Consider the following 16,678-nt stretch of genomic DNA (forward strand, 5'->3'; position numbering starts at 1 on the left):
TCAGGGTTCAAGTTGAGCTTGATCCTGCGGAGGTTATCGAACGTCTCCCGCAAGTCATCAATAAGCGAGTCCCCGTGCTTTGACTTGATGACGATATCATCCATATAGGCCTCAACGTTTCGGCCTAGCTGGGGTCCCAAACATTCGCGCAATGCACGCTGGAATGTTAAGCCCGCGTTCTTCAACCCGAAAGGCATGCACGTGTAGCAGTAGCAGCCAACCGGGGTGATGAACGCCATTTTCTCCTCGTCCTCAACTGCCATCTTGATTTGATGGTAGCCGGAAAAAGCATCCAAAAAACACAACAAATCGCAACCGGCAGTGGAATCTACTATTTGATCAATGCGGGGTACAGGGAATGGGTCTTTGGGACATGCACGATTAAGATCAGTAAAGTCTACACACATGCGTAATTTATTTTTCCCCTTGGGTACTACAACTAGATTCGCTAACCAAGTAGGGTACATTACTTTCCTGATAGCCCCCGCAGCCGTCAGCTTGTCCACTTCTTGCTTGATGAAGTCCTTGCGCTCTTGTGCTTGCCGACGGATCTTCTGCTTGACGGGGCGGGCGTCTGGACGCACTGCAAGTCGATGCTCGATCACCTCCCTAGGGACTCCGGGAAGATCCGATGGTTCCCAAGCGAACACGTCGGCATTCTCCCGGAGGAAAGTGATGAGGGCGCTTTCCTATTTGGCATCGAGGTTCGCACCGATGGTGACAGTGTGCTCCTCGTTGCCGGCCAGGAGGGGCAGCTTTTTCACCTTGGAGGCCTCCTCCTTGAGCTTCTGGCCCTTGCCGGGGCGTGAGCTCGAGCTTGTGCTTCCCCCGGCAAGCTGTTGCAGGGTAACACGAGCCTTCTTCGCTGCGGGGCAGTCACCCGGCAGCGGGCCTTCTCTTCCGGCGACGCTTTCGTCACTGGAATCGGCTGCGGCGGCGGCCTTGACGACCTCGCCAACACACCAAGCCGCGTCCTTAAGATCGCACTTGATGGAGAGGACTCCGTACGTGGACGGCATCTTCATCACGCCATAGGCGCAATGGGTTGCCGCCATGAACTTGATCAGTGCTGGCCGACCAAGGATCCCGTTATACGGCAACAGGGTGTGAGCCACATTGAACACGAGGTGCTCAGTCCTGAACGCTTCCTGAGACCCGAAGGTAACCGGCAGCATGATGCGCCCCAGGGGGCGCACAATCCCGGGGTTTACTCCCCGGAACAGGTTGGTGGGCTTCATCTCCTCCAGCGGCAGCTGAAGCTTCTTCACCAACCTGGCGGACAGGAGGTTTAACCCCGTTCCGTTGTCCACCAGCACCTTGGTCACCGTCATGTTGTTGATGATCAGTGAGACCACGAAGGGAAGAACCCCTGACCCCAGCTGCCGGGTTGGGTGATCATCAGAGTTGAAAGTGATAGGCACGTGCGACCACTTCAACGGCTGCCGCGCCTCCATGTCCGGCAACAGTGCACACACCTCCCGGGTGAGGCGCTTCACCACGTTATGGGATGAGAGAGCATAAGCTCCCCCATGGATACAGGCGACATCGCGGGGCTCCTAGAAGCCAGGCTCGTCGCCCTCACTATAGTCGGACCCGCGCTGCTCCTCAGCACGAGCCTTGTCTCGTCCCTGGGGAGGCCGCTCCCTGCCAGCTTTGCGGTCATTCGCGCAGTCGTGCGAGAGATGCACGATGTCCCCGCAGTTGAAGCAGGCGCCAGCTGCTCGGCGCTCCTCATGGCGCTGCTCGCGCCTCTGCTTGATGCCCTGCAGGATGCGGCAATCCTGCGTGTCATGGGTGGCGTTGGCATGGATGGGGCAGCGGGGCGCGTCGCCCGGCTTGCTACCAGACCCGCCGGCGGACGAGGCCTTTTTCGCAGGCCTCGAGGTAGCCCCCGGTTCCGCGGCAAGGACTTGCTTCCCGCTGCGCTTCCGAGAGCCCTTCTTCTGCGAGCCCTCAACGGGACTCGCGGCAGCCTTAGCTGCAAGTTCGGGCGCCAAACTCCCTTCCTCGGCCATGGCACACTTGTGCGCCAAGGCATAGAGCTCTTGCGTCGTCCGGATCTGGTGTGTGCTTAGCTTCTCACGCATATTGGGGTCGCGGTCGTTGATGGCGAAGGTGTTGATGATGGCGGCAGCCTCCGCCTCTGGAATGGAGTAGGAGAGACTGGAGAAGCGGTTGACGAAGCTCCGCAACGTCTCCCCTGGCTTCTACACCACGGTGTGCAGCTCCGCCATGGTTCCCGGGCGCTTGTAGCCGCCCTGGAACGCGCTCACAAACTGCTTGCACAGGTCAGCCCAGGAGGCTATGGACCCGGCGGGCAGGTTGAGCAATCAGGTCCTCGCTTATCCTTTGAACACCATCGGGGACCAGTTGGCCCTGATCTTGTCATCGGCGCCGATGGCATGCATCCCCAACATGTAGGTCGGGAGGAAATCCTTGGGGTTCACGGTCCCGTCGTACGTTCCAAGCGTCGGTGCTCGGAACTTGCAGGGCCATGTCACCCGGCGCAGCTCGTGGGTGAACGCGGTGCAGCCGTCCTCGGCGCCCATGGGAGCATCCTCCTGGTCCTCTGGGCGTTGGCGTTCTGCCTCACGCCGGCGCCGGCGCTCCAGGCGCTGGCGGAGGTCTTCTTGCTGACGGGCGTTCAGGACGCCCCGCGCATCACCCCGCGTAACGGTCGGTGACGAATCCGAGGATCCCACGGGATCCTCGCCTCCTTGCCCTCCCTGCGAGGGAGGGTTTTCTCCTTGCCCCGAGACGCGAGGCACGTCTGCGCGTCCCGGGTTCTGCCCTCGGCCTGAACCAGCAGGGGCGCCCTCACCTTGCGACTGCTGGGCGGCGAGCGCAAGGAGCGCGTCCAGCTCCGCACTCCACGCCTCATGCGCCGGCGTGCCTTGCGGTGGCTCGTAGCGCACCAAGACACGCGCGGCTATGATAGCCTCTGCCGGGGTTTGGGTGGGAAGCTGCCGATTCTCCGACCAGCTGCCCTCCGCCCTGTCCCCCGGTGCCCCCGGGTGAGTAGGGCAAGATCTCGTCGGCGTCGCACGCGACGCGGTGTGCTCGTGGCTCAGCTGCCGCTGCGCGTCTTCGGCCTGCGAGTGGACTCGCCGGCCTGCGCGGGCGGCGTCATGGCCACTCGCGCGACGGGCTCCGGCGCTGGGAGCCGCTGGCCCCCTCAGCCGGTTGTCCACCGACGGCCGAGGAGGCGGAGGTGGCAGCTGCGATTGCTGCTGCACCCAGGAGGGCTCAGGGTTCTCCTGACCCTGCGACGTGGGTTGCACGTCGAGTGATCGCGTGTGCGCCGCTGGGGCACCACGCGGGTCGATCCGAGAGTCGCCAACCCACTTGGGAGGCATAGCGACGGGTTTTGTCGTCGGAGGAGACGAAGCTGATGTAGTTGTAGACGTCAGCGCCGGCGGTCACCGGCGAGCTCTCCGCACGCGCCCCCTACCTGGCGCGCCAGATGTCGTAGCCCGGGGCTTAGACACCGGGGATGCAAGGCACCCCCTTTTTGGTTCGGCAGTGGGCGTTGGGGATCGCTCCGGCGATCGTCGGCGAGGCCAATGACGAGCGTAGAATGCACAAGCCTGTTTACCCAGGTTCGGGCCACCCGGAGGTGTAAAACCCTACGTCCTGCTTCTGAGTTTGTATTAGCCAATGAACAGGTGTTTACAAGTTGCCGGGGGAGCCTCCGGGCGTTCTCTTTCCTTTTCTGCTAAGTGGCTACTTGCTGCTTCTGGGCTAAAAACTCTCACTCAAACTCCATTGGAGTGTAACCTAGAAAAAACCGAAGCCCCCCAACCGATGGTGCTGGTCCTCCTGTTATACTCAAGGGGATACCTCAGGTGCCTCGGTGCATGGGGGACAAGTGTCGAGCAAAGACCCTAGGCAGCTTGCCCTTGCTGCGCTAGCATGCATGCATGGTGCAAAGTGCTGTAGCTAGGGCGGTACGTGCCTTAGATTCACTGCGAGCCACTCACTGTGCGCTGACTAGACAGGAAACCACCCATCTGTCGGAGCATTTAATGCTTGCTTGTGCCATACTCCACGCCCTGACCAGCCCTGCACAAAAGGAGCCTGCTGCGCGGCCACGTGGTGCCAATACTCTGCTTGCATTGGGCGTCGGCCCTGTTGTAAGCGCCTGCGCCAGGGATCACCCTCCCCAGCAAGTGACCTTCCCAGGGGGCGCCTTGATGGGAACCTTCACGCTGCCATCCGGGGAAACCCCCGCAGCCCGGCTAGTCCTGCCGGGCTGGTGGCTTCCCGGGGTGCTGTCCTTGCGGGGAGCAAGCGAGGCGACCCACGCATTGCGCAATGGTGGTACCCCGGGTGCCACTGGTGCGACAAACCCTGTAGTAAAAAAAAGTAAAGACCAAGTGCAAAATTGGCCCAGTAGGCCTGACTCGATGACTCATCAACTTTGCCTGTTTGGCCATCTCTCTCGCTCCGTCAGGCTCACAGAAGAAAGGTATCGAGGCGCCTTCTCCCATCTCCAATTCTACACTCGGCCATCATCTCTCGTTCTCTCTACTAAGCCCTAGGCGCCGTCACCATTCTCTTTCGCAATCTGTCTCATCAGGTTCTTCTAACAATTTGCCATCTCCTCGTGTAATTTAGCCCTAGGAGGAGACGGTCGTGGCTGGGAAACGAAAGAGGGGACCAGCCGTGGCCGCGCCTGGGAGACAGAGGGGACGGCCGTGGCTTCGATTCCTTGCCCGATGGGTGCCCGATCGGGTCTCATCTTCCGACTCCCGTAGTGTTTCGGCGGAGCGATCTTTTTCTCGTCAGATTCGGAGTTGTTGTACGACTCTCGTAACGATCCCGCTGGCCAATTCGGAATTCCAGTCCAATTCGGTGCAGATAATGGGCCAGCCGGCTTAGTAGGCCTAATATACATGCAATCTTGAAGGCCCACAAATTTTTGGGAAGTTTGACAGATGACGGTGAAGGGAACGGTCCATATTTTTTAGATAGGTATAGACAACCTGTCAAGCAGATACATGTAACATGAAGGTAGGTATGAATAAGCCAGTAAGTAGGCGTGAATAATTTAACAATTAGATGTTGATAATTAACAAGTAGGCACAACTAGGCGTGTATAAAGCTAGTAAGCCGATGAGGAGACATGTATGCACTGGTACACAGATAAATCAAAAAATAGACATAGTTAAACTTTTTTTTACACAAAAACAGTCAGGACCTTCCCACCGTGTCATTTCTCATTTATAACAGGGGATATTTACAAAATTGGTACGTACATGTCTTATTACATTGAGAATTTATAAAGTGTCTAGTTAAACATTGAGAAAATAGACATAGTTAAACGATGGCTATGCCCCTCTTGCTTTAGCCATTCCTTTCCTTCCAAGTTACATTGATCTTTAGAATGTATAAATTTCGGACAAAATGGTAATCTATTCTTTCATTTTTCACAAAAGTAGCATATTTGGATTCATTAACACAAGGGTTTGCAGTTAAAAAAAACACACAAGGGTTTGACCAATAATTATTTTATTAACATGTGTTTTTTATAAATAAAATTTATATCAATAGATTCATCTGCGAAATTTGTAACCAAATTTAATACATTTATTATGAATAGTAGAGAGTAATAAAGATATTACTGGCCAAAGTCAAACCGCTTGCGCTGCGCGGGAAGGCATGCGCCACGCTGCATCGGCGTGCGTACTTATGTCGTGCACGCCGCTCCCTTGTCCTATCTAACAAAAAATATCCTCTTAAAAAAAATCTACTTCGTAACAAATAAAGCTAGCGCCTGAAGTGTTACATACTGATACTTGTGATGGCAAATAACTTGATGTCGGCTGTAACTAAATGCCTCAAACTCATGCCGACACGTTCTTCTTCGTTCACTCCTCTCCTCTCCTCTCCACCACGCAAACCCAGTCTAGCAAAAGATCACATTGTTCCCCTGCTGTGGATGTAACTCGGTTGATCATCACCACTGGAATTATTCCACTGTCTATCCGTTATGCTTGACTGTTGACTCGAATGTGCTTATTTATTGCTCACCACCACAGCCCAAAGAGCACACATCCTACATTTACAATCTCTGCAACTACAAGCACGCCCTCCACTTCAGTCCATAATGCATCTCCTCATAGTTTTCACTTTGCTCTTCTTCCCACGAATCCCAGCAAGTTCTTACGCGACGGACACCATCTTGGCTGGCCAAGCACTTGCCGTCAATGACAAGCTCATCTCCAAAAATGGCAGGTACGCACTTGGCTTCTTCGAAACCAGCAGAAAATCCTCCAAAAGCACTACCAACTGGTACCTTGGCATATGGTTCAACACAGTCCCCAAATTTACTTCTGCATGGGTCGCGAATAGGGATAGGCCAATCAAGAACAGCACCTCATTGGCACTCACAATCTCCCACGATGGCAACCTTATCATCTTAAACCAGTCTACCGAGTCCATAATCTGGTCTACACAAGTAAAAATGGCAAAAAATAGCACCACTGCCATGCTGCAGAGTGATGGAAATTTCATCCTGGCAAACTCCTCAAACTCATCACAGGTTCTATGGCAGAGCTTTGATCACCCCACGGATACATTTTTCCCTGGGGCAAAGCTTGGATGGAATAAGGTTACCGGCCTGAATCGCCGTCTTGTTTCTTCAAAAAACTTGATCAACCCAGCTAGCGGTGTGTACTGTACTGAGTTAGACCCCAGTGGTGTTAACCAGTTCTGGCTTGCACCGTTGAACTCATCGGTACCATATTGGTCTAGCGGTAAATGGAACGGCGAATACTTTGCCTCAATTCCAGAGATGGCAGGCAAAGCTGTTTTCAATTCAAAATTTGTGGACAATGACCAGGAGAAATACTACACATATAACTTAAAAGATGAAAATATGATTAGCTGGCAAGTACAAGATGTCTCGGGTCAATCAAAGTTGTTCATTTGGATCAAGGGCTCACAGGAATGGGTAATGATCTACCGCCAACCAAAAGATCTATGTGATGTCTATGCAATTTGTGGACCTTTCACAATTTGCAACGGTAACGCACTTACATATTGCAATTGCATCGAGGGATTCACCATAACATCCCCTGAGGATTGGGACCTAGAAGATCGAACTGGTGGGTGCTCAAGAAATACTCCGTTAGACTGCATCAGGAACAAAAGCACAACACATACCACAGACAAGTTCTACTCTGTGCCATGTGTTAAGTTACCCCAGAATCCACGAAAAGTAAAAGCTGCTGCAAACACGAGCATGTGCGCACAAGTTTGCCTGAATAGATGCTCTTGCACTGCATATTCCTTCAGTGACGGCAGATGTCTTATCTGGCATAATGAAATGCTCAACATAAGAACAGTACAATTTAGTGACACTACCAACTCGACTGGAGAAACACTTTACCTTCGTATTTCTGCTAAAGAAGTTCAAAGTTCGAAAAACAATAGAAGAGGGATCGTTATTGAAGTTGTAATTGGTACAGGCGTTTCAGTTTTAGGCCTACTAGCACTGATCCTTGCACTAATGATATGGAGAAACAAAAAGAAGAGCTCTGATCGCATATTGAATGGTTCTCAAGTTTGTAATGGACTCATTGCATTTAAATACAATGATCTACAAGGTGCGACAAAAAGATTTGAAGATAATTTGGGGGCAGGCAGTTTTGGTTCTGTATTCAAAGGGTTTATAGATGACTCAATTGCCATAGCAGTGAAGAGGCTTGATGGTGCTTATCAAGGAGAGAAGCAATTCAGAGCTGAAGTGAGCTCCATTGGAGCTGTCCAGCACATCAATTTGGTTAAGCTTGTTGGTTTCTGTTGTGAGGGTTCCAAGAGGCTGCTTGTATATGAATACATGTCAAATCGCTCTCTTGATGTCCATCTATTTCGAAGCAATTCTGCGATGGTGAATTGGACTGCTAGGTATCAGATAGCCCTGGGAGTTGCCAGAGGGTTAACCTACTTGCATGAGAGCTGTAGAGACTGCATCATACACTGTGATATTAAGCCAGAAAACATACTTCTTGATGCTTCATTCCATCCAAAAATTGCAGATTTTGGGATGGCAAAGCTTTTAGGAAGGAATTTTAGCCGAGTCGTAACTACAATGAGAGGAACTGCAGGGTACCTTGCACCTGAATGGATTGCGGGTGTTGCTACACCAAAAGTTGATGTTTACAGCTACGGGATGGTGTTGCTGGAAATAATATCAGGAAAGAGGAACTCAAACGCATCATGTTCTAGTGGTGGCGACCTTGATATTTATTTCCCTGTGCATGCTGCACGCAAACTTCTTGAAGGAGACATGCGGAGTTTGGTAGATCAAAGGTTACATGGTGATGTCAATCTGGATGAGGCTGAACTGGCCTGCAAGGTTGCATGTTGGTGCATCCAAGATGATGATCTTGATCGACCAACAATGGGACAGGTAGTTCAGATTCTCGAGGGGCTAGTCGAGATCAGGATGCCCCCGATACCACGACTGCTTCAAGCTATGGCCGGAACCTCGCATTCAGTGTGCTCCTAATATAGCAGATGTTAGATTTAAGACTAATATAGTGTACTTCCCTATTCAAATGTAATAGCTATGATTGGATAAATAGTTGTATTTTTTTATAAATTTGTAACGATTTTAATGTATCATCGTTCTATCGTTATAATCTGGAGTCATAAATAGTATTTCTCCTTTTGGTGGAGCCAGAAAAGCTAAGCATTGGGTTCATTCTCATGGGTTCAGATATAGCTTTTGGTCCAAATTCTATTGAATCTGATCATTTTCATTGGGTTCATTTGAACCCAATGCCAATACAGTAGCTCCGCCCCTTAGTTTACTCTACTTAACATGGAAATTTCTACTCCCTCCGTTCCTAAATTCTTGTCGCTGTTTTAGGAATGGAGGTAGTAGCTTTAGGAACGGAGGGACAAGAATTTGAACTAAAACAGCGACAAGAATTTAGGAATGGAGGTAGTAGCTTTTAAGATCCTACATGAGAGCTCCTTTTAAACCTTGTTTTAATAACTGGTGGTGCACAAACGTCGTCTTTATATGACTTTGAAAAATCTCCAACATAATGGTAGCCATGGCACTGTCACAAAAGCTGAACCATGCCGGCGCGATGCTCCCACAAACTCACCTGCACTGCACACCGAGTGCATGTAGGTACGGAATTACACACCGGTGGCGAGGGCTGGACGGCGCTGCTTCGGTGGCGGGGCAGGGCTACGAGAGAGGCGAAGCCCGAGGTCAGGGATGGTTCTGACAAGAGGATTAGAAGAGCCCGGCGGGCCAGGTGCGGCTTCAGCTTCAGAGCCCTTCGTGTGAAGCTGACCGGGTTCAAAGCAGCCTACCTTTTCAGCACCGAGCAGTTGGGTCTTGGGTGGTAGCCGCTAGAAATACCGCCCAGGCAGTAGAGGCGCCCACCGAGCAGTAGCTTTCCTTACTCTTGTTTTTCTTCCTCCTTGAATGAAACGGCAGTCCCACCTGCCTGATTACTCAGAAAAAAAATGTTCAGTTACTGCGAGAGCCAAAAGAAAGAAGAAGTGTTGCCGTAAAAAGTTGTGACAGTACGAGACGTATTGTCAGTAAAGTTGAGGCATTGCAGCACTAGAGTTGTTTACTTCAGTTGTTGTTTGAGTGTTTCAGGTTAATCACCGGAAGCTTGGGGATCTGTGTTGGTTAGGCATTGGTCACCGCCTCACCGGTTGTGAAGGTATGAAACTACAGATGATGTTCTTTGCTGATTTCTCTGTGGATTAGTTCTGATTACAGTGCTGTTAGTGATTATTTGTGTGAGGATGTCCATATGACTGACAGGAACAGAGATTGGTTAGCTCCATGCACATACCACTAATAGAATTAAGTTTGTATGAAGATACAATACTTGATGCTTGTTGCAATAACATTTCTGCAGATGATGAGTTATGGTATCGCATTGTTGAGGTATCTGTGCGTTCAGGTGCACGCAAAGAAATGATCCCTCTTTCCCTGCTTCAAAACTTGTTCCCATTTATTCCCAGTTGTGATGGCGTTTTGTGTGCGCTAACTAAGACGGGCCATTCTATCAAAATTTTCCATATGATAAGGAACATTTTCTTTTGTTGAGTGAAATGCAAATGATGCCCTGCTACTTCCATGATGGCTCAGGAAACCCACATCTACAATGGAATTGTTTAGAAGTAGGGATGCAAACTGGCGCCGGTTAGAGGCCCATTTGAGCCCGTTTACTAAACCTCTGCGGGATGATAGATTACCGGGCTTGGCGGCGAAGTTGACATCCCTATTTAGAAGTGAGTAAGTGCCTTTAAGCGAGATACAAATAGTTACAAGGCATCTTGTCTTTTTGTTAGTTTAGTTTTTAGGACAGGAAAACTTAGCTGGAATTTGTTTTACTTATACTGATACAGCATCATCGTTGGGGAATCTAAGATTAATGGTTGATCTCTAGGAAAACAGAGACACCAACTTAAAGTTAGTGAGCTGTATACAGGAAATGCTAATATGAGTTCCATACGTGCACAGTGATCAGTCTGGATCATCTCTAGTAGGAGTATATAAACATCCACATAATATGTTGTCTCTTCTTTTCTTATGCTTCAGTTTTCTGCATTGGTTCCAGATATGATCGAATTCTTAATTAGCGCGATGTTGGGCCACCTGCAAAGGCAACCGCTAAACCGAAAATGTCGTGTTGCATGGCTTACCATATCGGGCCAGTGTTGTATACCATGAGCCTCTTCCTAGTGGCACATTTTTGTCTCCTTTTCTCTTCTCTTTTCCCCAATAGATGCATATGCTGATTAGCTGATAATGATCAAACAGTTCTTCTGGTAAGGAAATTGTCAAGAATATGGTCAATGTGATTACATATGTATTCATAGACATTATTTTTTTTTGACGAAAACAGCAGCGCTGTATTTCATTAATTAAGGGGAAAAAGAGACAAAGGCCTCATAAAGAGGAGAATTATTCCAGAAAGATAAAAGACAGCACAACCTGAACTAAACTATGAACAAGCAACAGACAGCTAAATCAAACACTATCAGAAACGACCAAGGGAACTGCTCCGGCGGCCTCACTTCTTGTCCCCAGAAGATTGCAATCATAGACATTAGACACGACCATGATACACCTTCATCTTGGGCTCTTGGCTTTCTGTTGCTGTCAGATAATATGTTGTTGTCATCATTTATTGGGCAAAAGAGTTAGCCTTGTAAATATAGGACGATAATATGTTGTTGTCATCATTTATTGGGCAAAAGAGTTAGCCTTGTAAATATAGGACGTATGGTATACTTCCTCCGTCCCATATTAAGTGACTCAAATTTGCCCAAATATGGATGTATCTATATCCAAAAGGCGTCTAGATACATGTAATATTTCGTCAGTTAATATGGGACGGAGGGAGTAAGAATTAATGGATGGCCTCGGGGCCGGAACTGAGGTATGATCTTGCTTGGACGATGCACGGCAGCGCTGTATCAGTCTATCAGACCGTGGAGGTCCCGGAGCAGTTTCCATGGTGGCATCTACTGAGCACAGCAGCTTCCGCTTCCATCTGAAATTATGTTTCTATAATTCTGTCAGCAAACACTTGTCTTGTTCATTATTCAATAAAGAATATTTGTTGTAGTATTTTGCCTATACTCCTATGTTCATCTCAAATCAATGTTGCACAATCAAGCCCACTGGTTTTCCCTTGACAGTTTCTGCCAATGTTGCTAAGTTTTGACGAATAGCCTGTTTATATTATTATTTTTTCTATGTTCATTACTTACTGGATCCTCTCTCCAATATTCATGTTTTAAAAAAGAGATATCTTGTGGACTCTGCCATTTGGTTTCAGCAATATTCGTGTTAGATGCAAGACTATGGTAGCAATTGTTACAAAGGACAAATATATTTGCTTGACCAATTGGATAGAGTAAACCAAGCTAGGAGCTTCATTTTGTAATCTTTAGTTATTTTCATTCCTTTTCTCTATAGAGGCTAAATTAATTTGGTTATACAGTGTACATCAAGTTAGACAGTTCAGTTCTGCATATTGTATATCATGGTTGTGATTACTTGCAATCGATTGCATGTTCATGCGTCCCTTCATGGTTTAGCTGACGATAAACATTGCAACGAGCTGAAATGTCTTTGATGTTTTACAGTCAATATAAAAATCAGATGTGTCTTTTTGTTTCTTCACACTTGTAAAAATTCGAGTTGGTGGTCATCCGTTCACTATATCAAACCTACTCCTTCGTTTGTTGGATGATTGTCACTCGATTGCCACCCACTTAATTTTTTCAAATAAATATTTTGAGCAAATCACTATTTGCAATAACATTTGAAAATGTGAGCACATAAATATTTAAAACAACTAATGTATTTTTTTTTAATTTCGTAGCAACGCACATGCTCGAGGCCACAGCCCACATGGTTGGTTCTAATTTGCATTTAAAAAAAACTAACCACTATTGTATCGAGAGGCAAGCGGACCCATGAGAGGTCACTCAGTCCAGCCGGGACATGACAAAGCCAAAGGTGTACGGTTTTTTTTATCTGCAAAAAAGAACCATATTTACAAAACCATAACTTGCTACAAATGGTGTTAAAATAATACAGTACTGTAGGTAATAAGATTTGTTTTCCTATCTGTAGCAAAGCACGGGTAGCTCACTTAGTCTCTTTTCGATTCTGTGTTGATACCGATGCTTCTTACTTGTGAAAACCTTTCTGTGGGCAGGTAACCAAATGTCTGGACCTCATGCCCACACTTCCCTCGTTCAATCCTCTTTTCTCTACCACACATACCAGTCAATAACAAAGACCAGACTGCATCTACTCGGTTGGTCATCACCACTGAAATACGTTTTCGTCCAACATAGTTTGGCTGTTGTGCGCTCGTGCTTGACTGTTGACTCCACCGTGCTTATTTACTGATATCACCACGGAGCACCCAACCTACATTTGCAATTTTTGCAACTGCAAACTTACCCTCCTCTTCAGCTCATCATGCATCACCTCGAAGGTTTCACCTTGCTCTTCTTCCTACTCATCCCAGCAATTTCTGCCACAACGGACACCATCTTGGCTGGCCAAGCACTTGCCGTCGACGATAAGCTCCTCTCCAAGAACGGCAGGTATGCACTTGGCTTCTTCGAAACGCAAAGCAAATTCTCTGAGAGCAACTGGTACCTGGGCATATGGTTCAATACAGTCTCCAAATTCACTTCAGCATGGGTAGCAAATAGGGATAAGCCAATCAAGAACACCACTTCGTTGGAGCTCACAATCTCAAAGGATGGCAACCTTGTCATCTTAAACGGGTCCACTAAGTCCATAATCTGGAGTACACAGGCAAACATAACAAGAAATAGCACCACTGTTGTGCTCTTGAGTAGTGGAAATCTCATCCTGACAGAGTCTTCAAACTCGTCAAAGGTTTTGTGGCAGAGCTTTGATCACCCCACAGATACACTTTTCCCTGGGGCAAAACTTGGTTTGGACAAGGTCACTGGCCTGAATCGCCGCATTGTTTCTTGGAAAAACTCGATCGACCCGGGAACCGGTGCGTATTGTGATGAATTAGACCCCAGTGGTGTTAGCCAGTTCTTCCTTGCAACGACAAACTCCTCCATACCATATTGGTCGACCGGTGTATGGAACGGCAAATACTTTGCCTCAATTCCAGAGATGACAGCCGCAGCAGACTGTTTAATTCAACATTTGTCGACAATGGCAAAGAGAAGTACTTGTTACATGACTTAGTCGATGAAAATATGGTAACTCGTAATGTAATTGACATTTCCGGTCAGTCACGGCAGTTCATTTGGTTCGAAGGCTCAAAGGATTGGACAATGATCTATGCTCAACCAAAATCTCAATGTGATGTCTATGCAATTTGTGGACCTTTCACAATTTGCAACGATAATGCCCTTCCACACTGCAATTGTATGGAGGGCTTCGCCATAACATCCCCCAAGGATTGGGAACTAGAAGATCGAGCGGGTGGGTGCTCAAGAAAAACTCAGTTAGACTGCATTAGCAACAAAAGCACAACACATACCACAGACAAGTTCTACTCTATGCCATGTCTTAGGTTACCCCAAAATGTCCCAAAAGTAGAAGCTGCTACAAGTGCGAACAAGTGTGAAGAAGTTTGCCTGAATAATTGCTCTTGCACCACCTACTCCTTCGGCGACAGCAGATGTTCTATCTGGAATAACGAATTGCTCAACATAAGACAACTACAATGTAATGACACTACCAATTCAAATGGAGAAACTCTTTACCTTCGACTTTCTGCTAAAGGTGTTCACAGCTTGAAAAGCAGCAAAAGAGGGATTGCCATTGGAGTTGTAACTGGCACATGCATTTCTGTTCCAGGCTTATTTGCACTCATCCTCTTACTAATGATTTGGAGAAACAAAAAGAAGAGCTCTGGTCGCATGCTGAATGGTTCTCAAGATTGTAATGGAATCATTGCGTTTAGATACAATGATCTACAAAGTGCAACTAAAAAATTCACACATAAGTTGGGGGCAGGCAGTTTTGGTTCTGTATTCAAGGGGTTTATAAATGACTCAATTGGCATAGCTGTGAAGAGGCTTGATGGTGCTTATCAAGGAGAGAAGCAATTCAGAGCTGAAGTGAACTCAATTGGAGCTGTGCAGCACATAAATTTGGTTAAGCTAATTGGTTTCTGTTGTGAGGGTTCCAAGAGGCTGCTCGTTTATGAATACATGTCAAATCGCTCTCTCGACGTTCATCTATTTCGAAGCAATCCTGCGCTGGTTAGTTGGACTGCTAGGTATCAGATAGCCCTCGGAGTTGCCAGAGGGTTAGCCTACTTGCATGAGCAATGTAGAGACTGCATCATACACTGTGATATTAAGCCAGAAAACATACTTCTTGATGCTTCATTCCATCCAAGAATTGCAGATTTTGGGATGGCAAAGCTTTTAGGAAGGAATTTTAGCCGAGTCATAACTACAATGAGAGGAACTGCAGGGTATCTTGCTCCTGAATGGATTTCCGGCGTTGCTATTACACCAAAATTTGATGTTTATAGCTACGGGATGGTGTTGCTGGAATTAATATCCGGAAGGAGGAACTCAAGCTCACCATGCTCAAGTGGTGGCGACCGTGATATTTATTTCCCTGTGCATGCTGCAAACAAACTTCTCGAAGGAGACATGGGGAGTTTGGTAGATCACAGGTTACATGGTGATGTCGATCTGGATGAGGCTGAACTGGCTTGCAAGGTTGCATGTTGGTGCATCCAAGATGATGATCTTGATCGACCAACAATGGGGCAGGTAGTTCAGATTCTCGAGGGGCTAGTCGAGATCAAGATGCCCCCGGTACCAAGACTGCTTCAAGCTATGGCCGGAGTCTCGCATTCAGGGTGCTCCTGATCTTTTTGCTTCAGTCAAATTAGGTGGATTGCACACCTAGATGTTACAATACTGTATAACTTATATTTGAGACTATATATATAGTCATATTTCCTATTCAAATGTAGCACTTATGATTGGATAAATAGTCGTACTTATAAATTTGTAGCAGTTTTATTGTAACCTTGCTGCACCGTTATAATCTGGAGCCATATCACAATAGGCACCATAAATATTTCTCCTTTTTTTTTGAGAAATATATTTCTCCTTTTCTCTACTTAACATGGAAATTTCTAGCTTTTAAGATCCTACGTGAGAGCTGTTTTAAACCTTGTTTCAACAACTGGTGGTGCACAAACATCATCTTTATATGATTTTGAAAAATGTCCAGCATAAATGGTAGCCATGGCACGGTGACAAAAGCTGACCTATACCGGGGATGCTACTGCCAATACAATGTGCGCGCCCAATACAATGTGCACGCTCGGCCTTCGGCTACGGGCTCTCACAAACTCACCTGCATACCGACTACCAAGTGCATGTATAGGTGGCCATCCTTGCTCGGCGCTAGCAAGCTGGGTTGCACGAAAACTCACCTGGGCACGTGTGACGCCACGGCGGCAGTTCTTGCAGGAGGTGGGGAAGACGACATCAATCACGAGCTCCACTGCGGGAAGCTGGAAATTAAATGAGGAGTGAAATTAGATAGAGTACAATGGCGCATTGCGACGCGAATGTAATTGAACAGGGCTCACCGTTCAGGGAAATCGCCGGCGTGCGACATGGCGGCCCCGCGCGGGCTCGATTCCGAGCTCGCCTCCGGGGCTCCAGAGAGTGAATAGAAGTTGGGAAGGTGGTAGGTGGAAGTGATGCGAACTCATTGCGGTGCTTAACCTCTGCCACGGGGAGGGAGTTCCGCGTTCGCCAGGTGCTCGATTTCGGGAGCTGGGCCTATGGGGACACCTTGCGCGCGTGCAGGCCTCCAGATCACGCAGGAGGGTGAGACGAAGGCATCCATACCCGGCCGGTGCTGGTAGGTCCAGCAGAGGGCTCAAGCGCGGAGCGGCGATGGGACGAAGCGGGGGCAGCGGCGCAGGATGCTAGATCGATGCGACGCGAGCGAGGAGTAGGTCTGCTGTAGTTCTGCGCGACGCGACGCGGAAGGGCGCGGGCTCTCATCGCGCGGCGACGGTGGCGAGGGCCGCGCGGCGGGGCTACGGGAGAGGCATAGCCGGAGGTTAGGGATAGTTCTGACGAGCGGGACCCCGCGTCAGAGGTATCGACTCGGGTGACGACTACTCGAGTC

The 16,678-nt window shown here is 48.3% G+C and overlaps 1 protein-coding gene, 1 long non-coding RNA gene and 1 pseudogene across 3 annotated transcripts; 2 read left to right on the top strand and 1 right to left on the bottom strand.

The window, feature by feature from the left end:
• Window positions 1-6,099: 6,099 nt before the first annotated feature.
• Window positions 6,100-8,698, top strand: LOC104581492 (G-type lectin S-receptor-like serine/threonine-protein kinase At2g19130). Its single transcript, XM_010229096.3, has 2 exons — window positions 6,100-6,237; window positions 8,043-8,698. Exons 1-2 carry the CDS (start codon window positions 6,210-6,212, stop codon window positions 8,513-8,515), a joined length of 501 nt encoding a protein of 166 aa, XP_010227398.1. The 5' UTR covers window positions 6,100-6,209; the 3' UTR covers window positions 8,516-8,698.
• A 2,118-nt stretch (window positions 8,699-10,816) lies between these two features.
• Window positions 10,817-16,641, bottom strand: LOC112271906. 2 transcript variants are annotated; one of them, XR_002965441.1, is made up of 4 exons: window positions 16,128-16,641; window positions 15,969-16,049; window positions 12,446-12,535; window positions 10,817-11,543 (listed from the first exon to the last, which is right to left on the bottom strand). It is a non-coding gene; the product is annotated as an uncharacterized LOC112271906 (long non-coding RNA). The 2 variants fall into 2 exon arrangements; XR_002965442.1 differs by having other exon boundaries at window positions 10,817-11,557.
• Window positions 12,564-15,571, top strand: LOC100842502 (annotated as a pseudogene).
• Window positions 16,642-16,678: the final 37 nt, after the last annotated feature.

This window comes from Brachypodium distachyon, chromosome 1 (assembly GCF_000005505.3).
Source record: "Brachypodium distachyon strain Bd21 chromosome 1, Brachypodium_distachyon_v3.0, whole genome shotgun sequence".
Lineage (NCBI taxonomy): Eukaryota > Viridiplantae > Streptophyta > Magnoliopsida > Poales > Poaceae > Brachypodium > Brachypodium distachyon.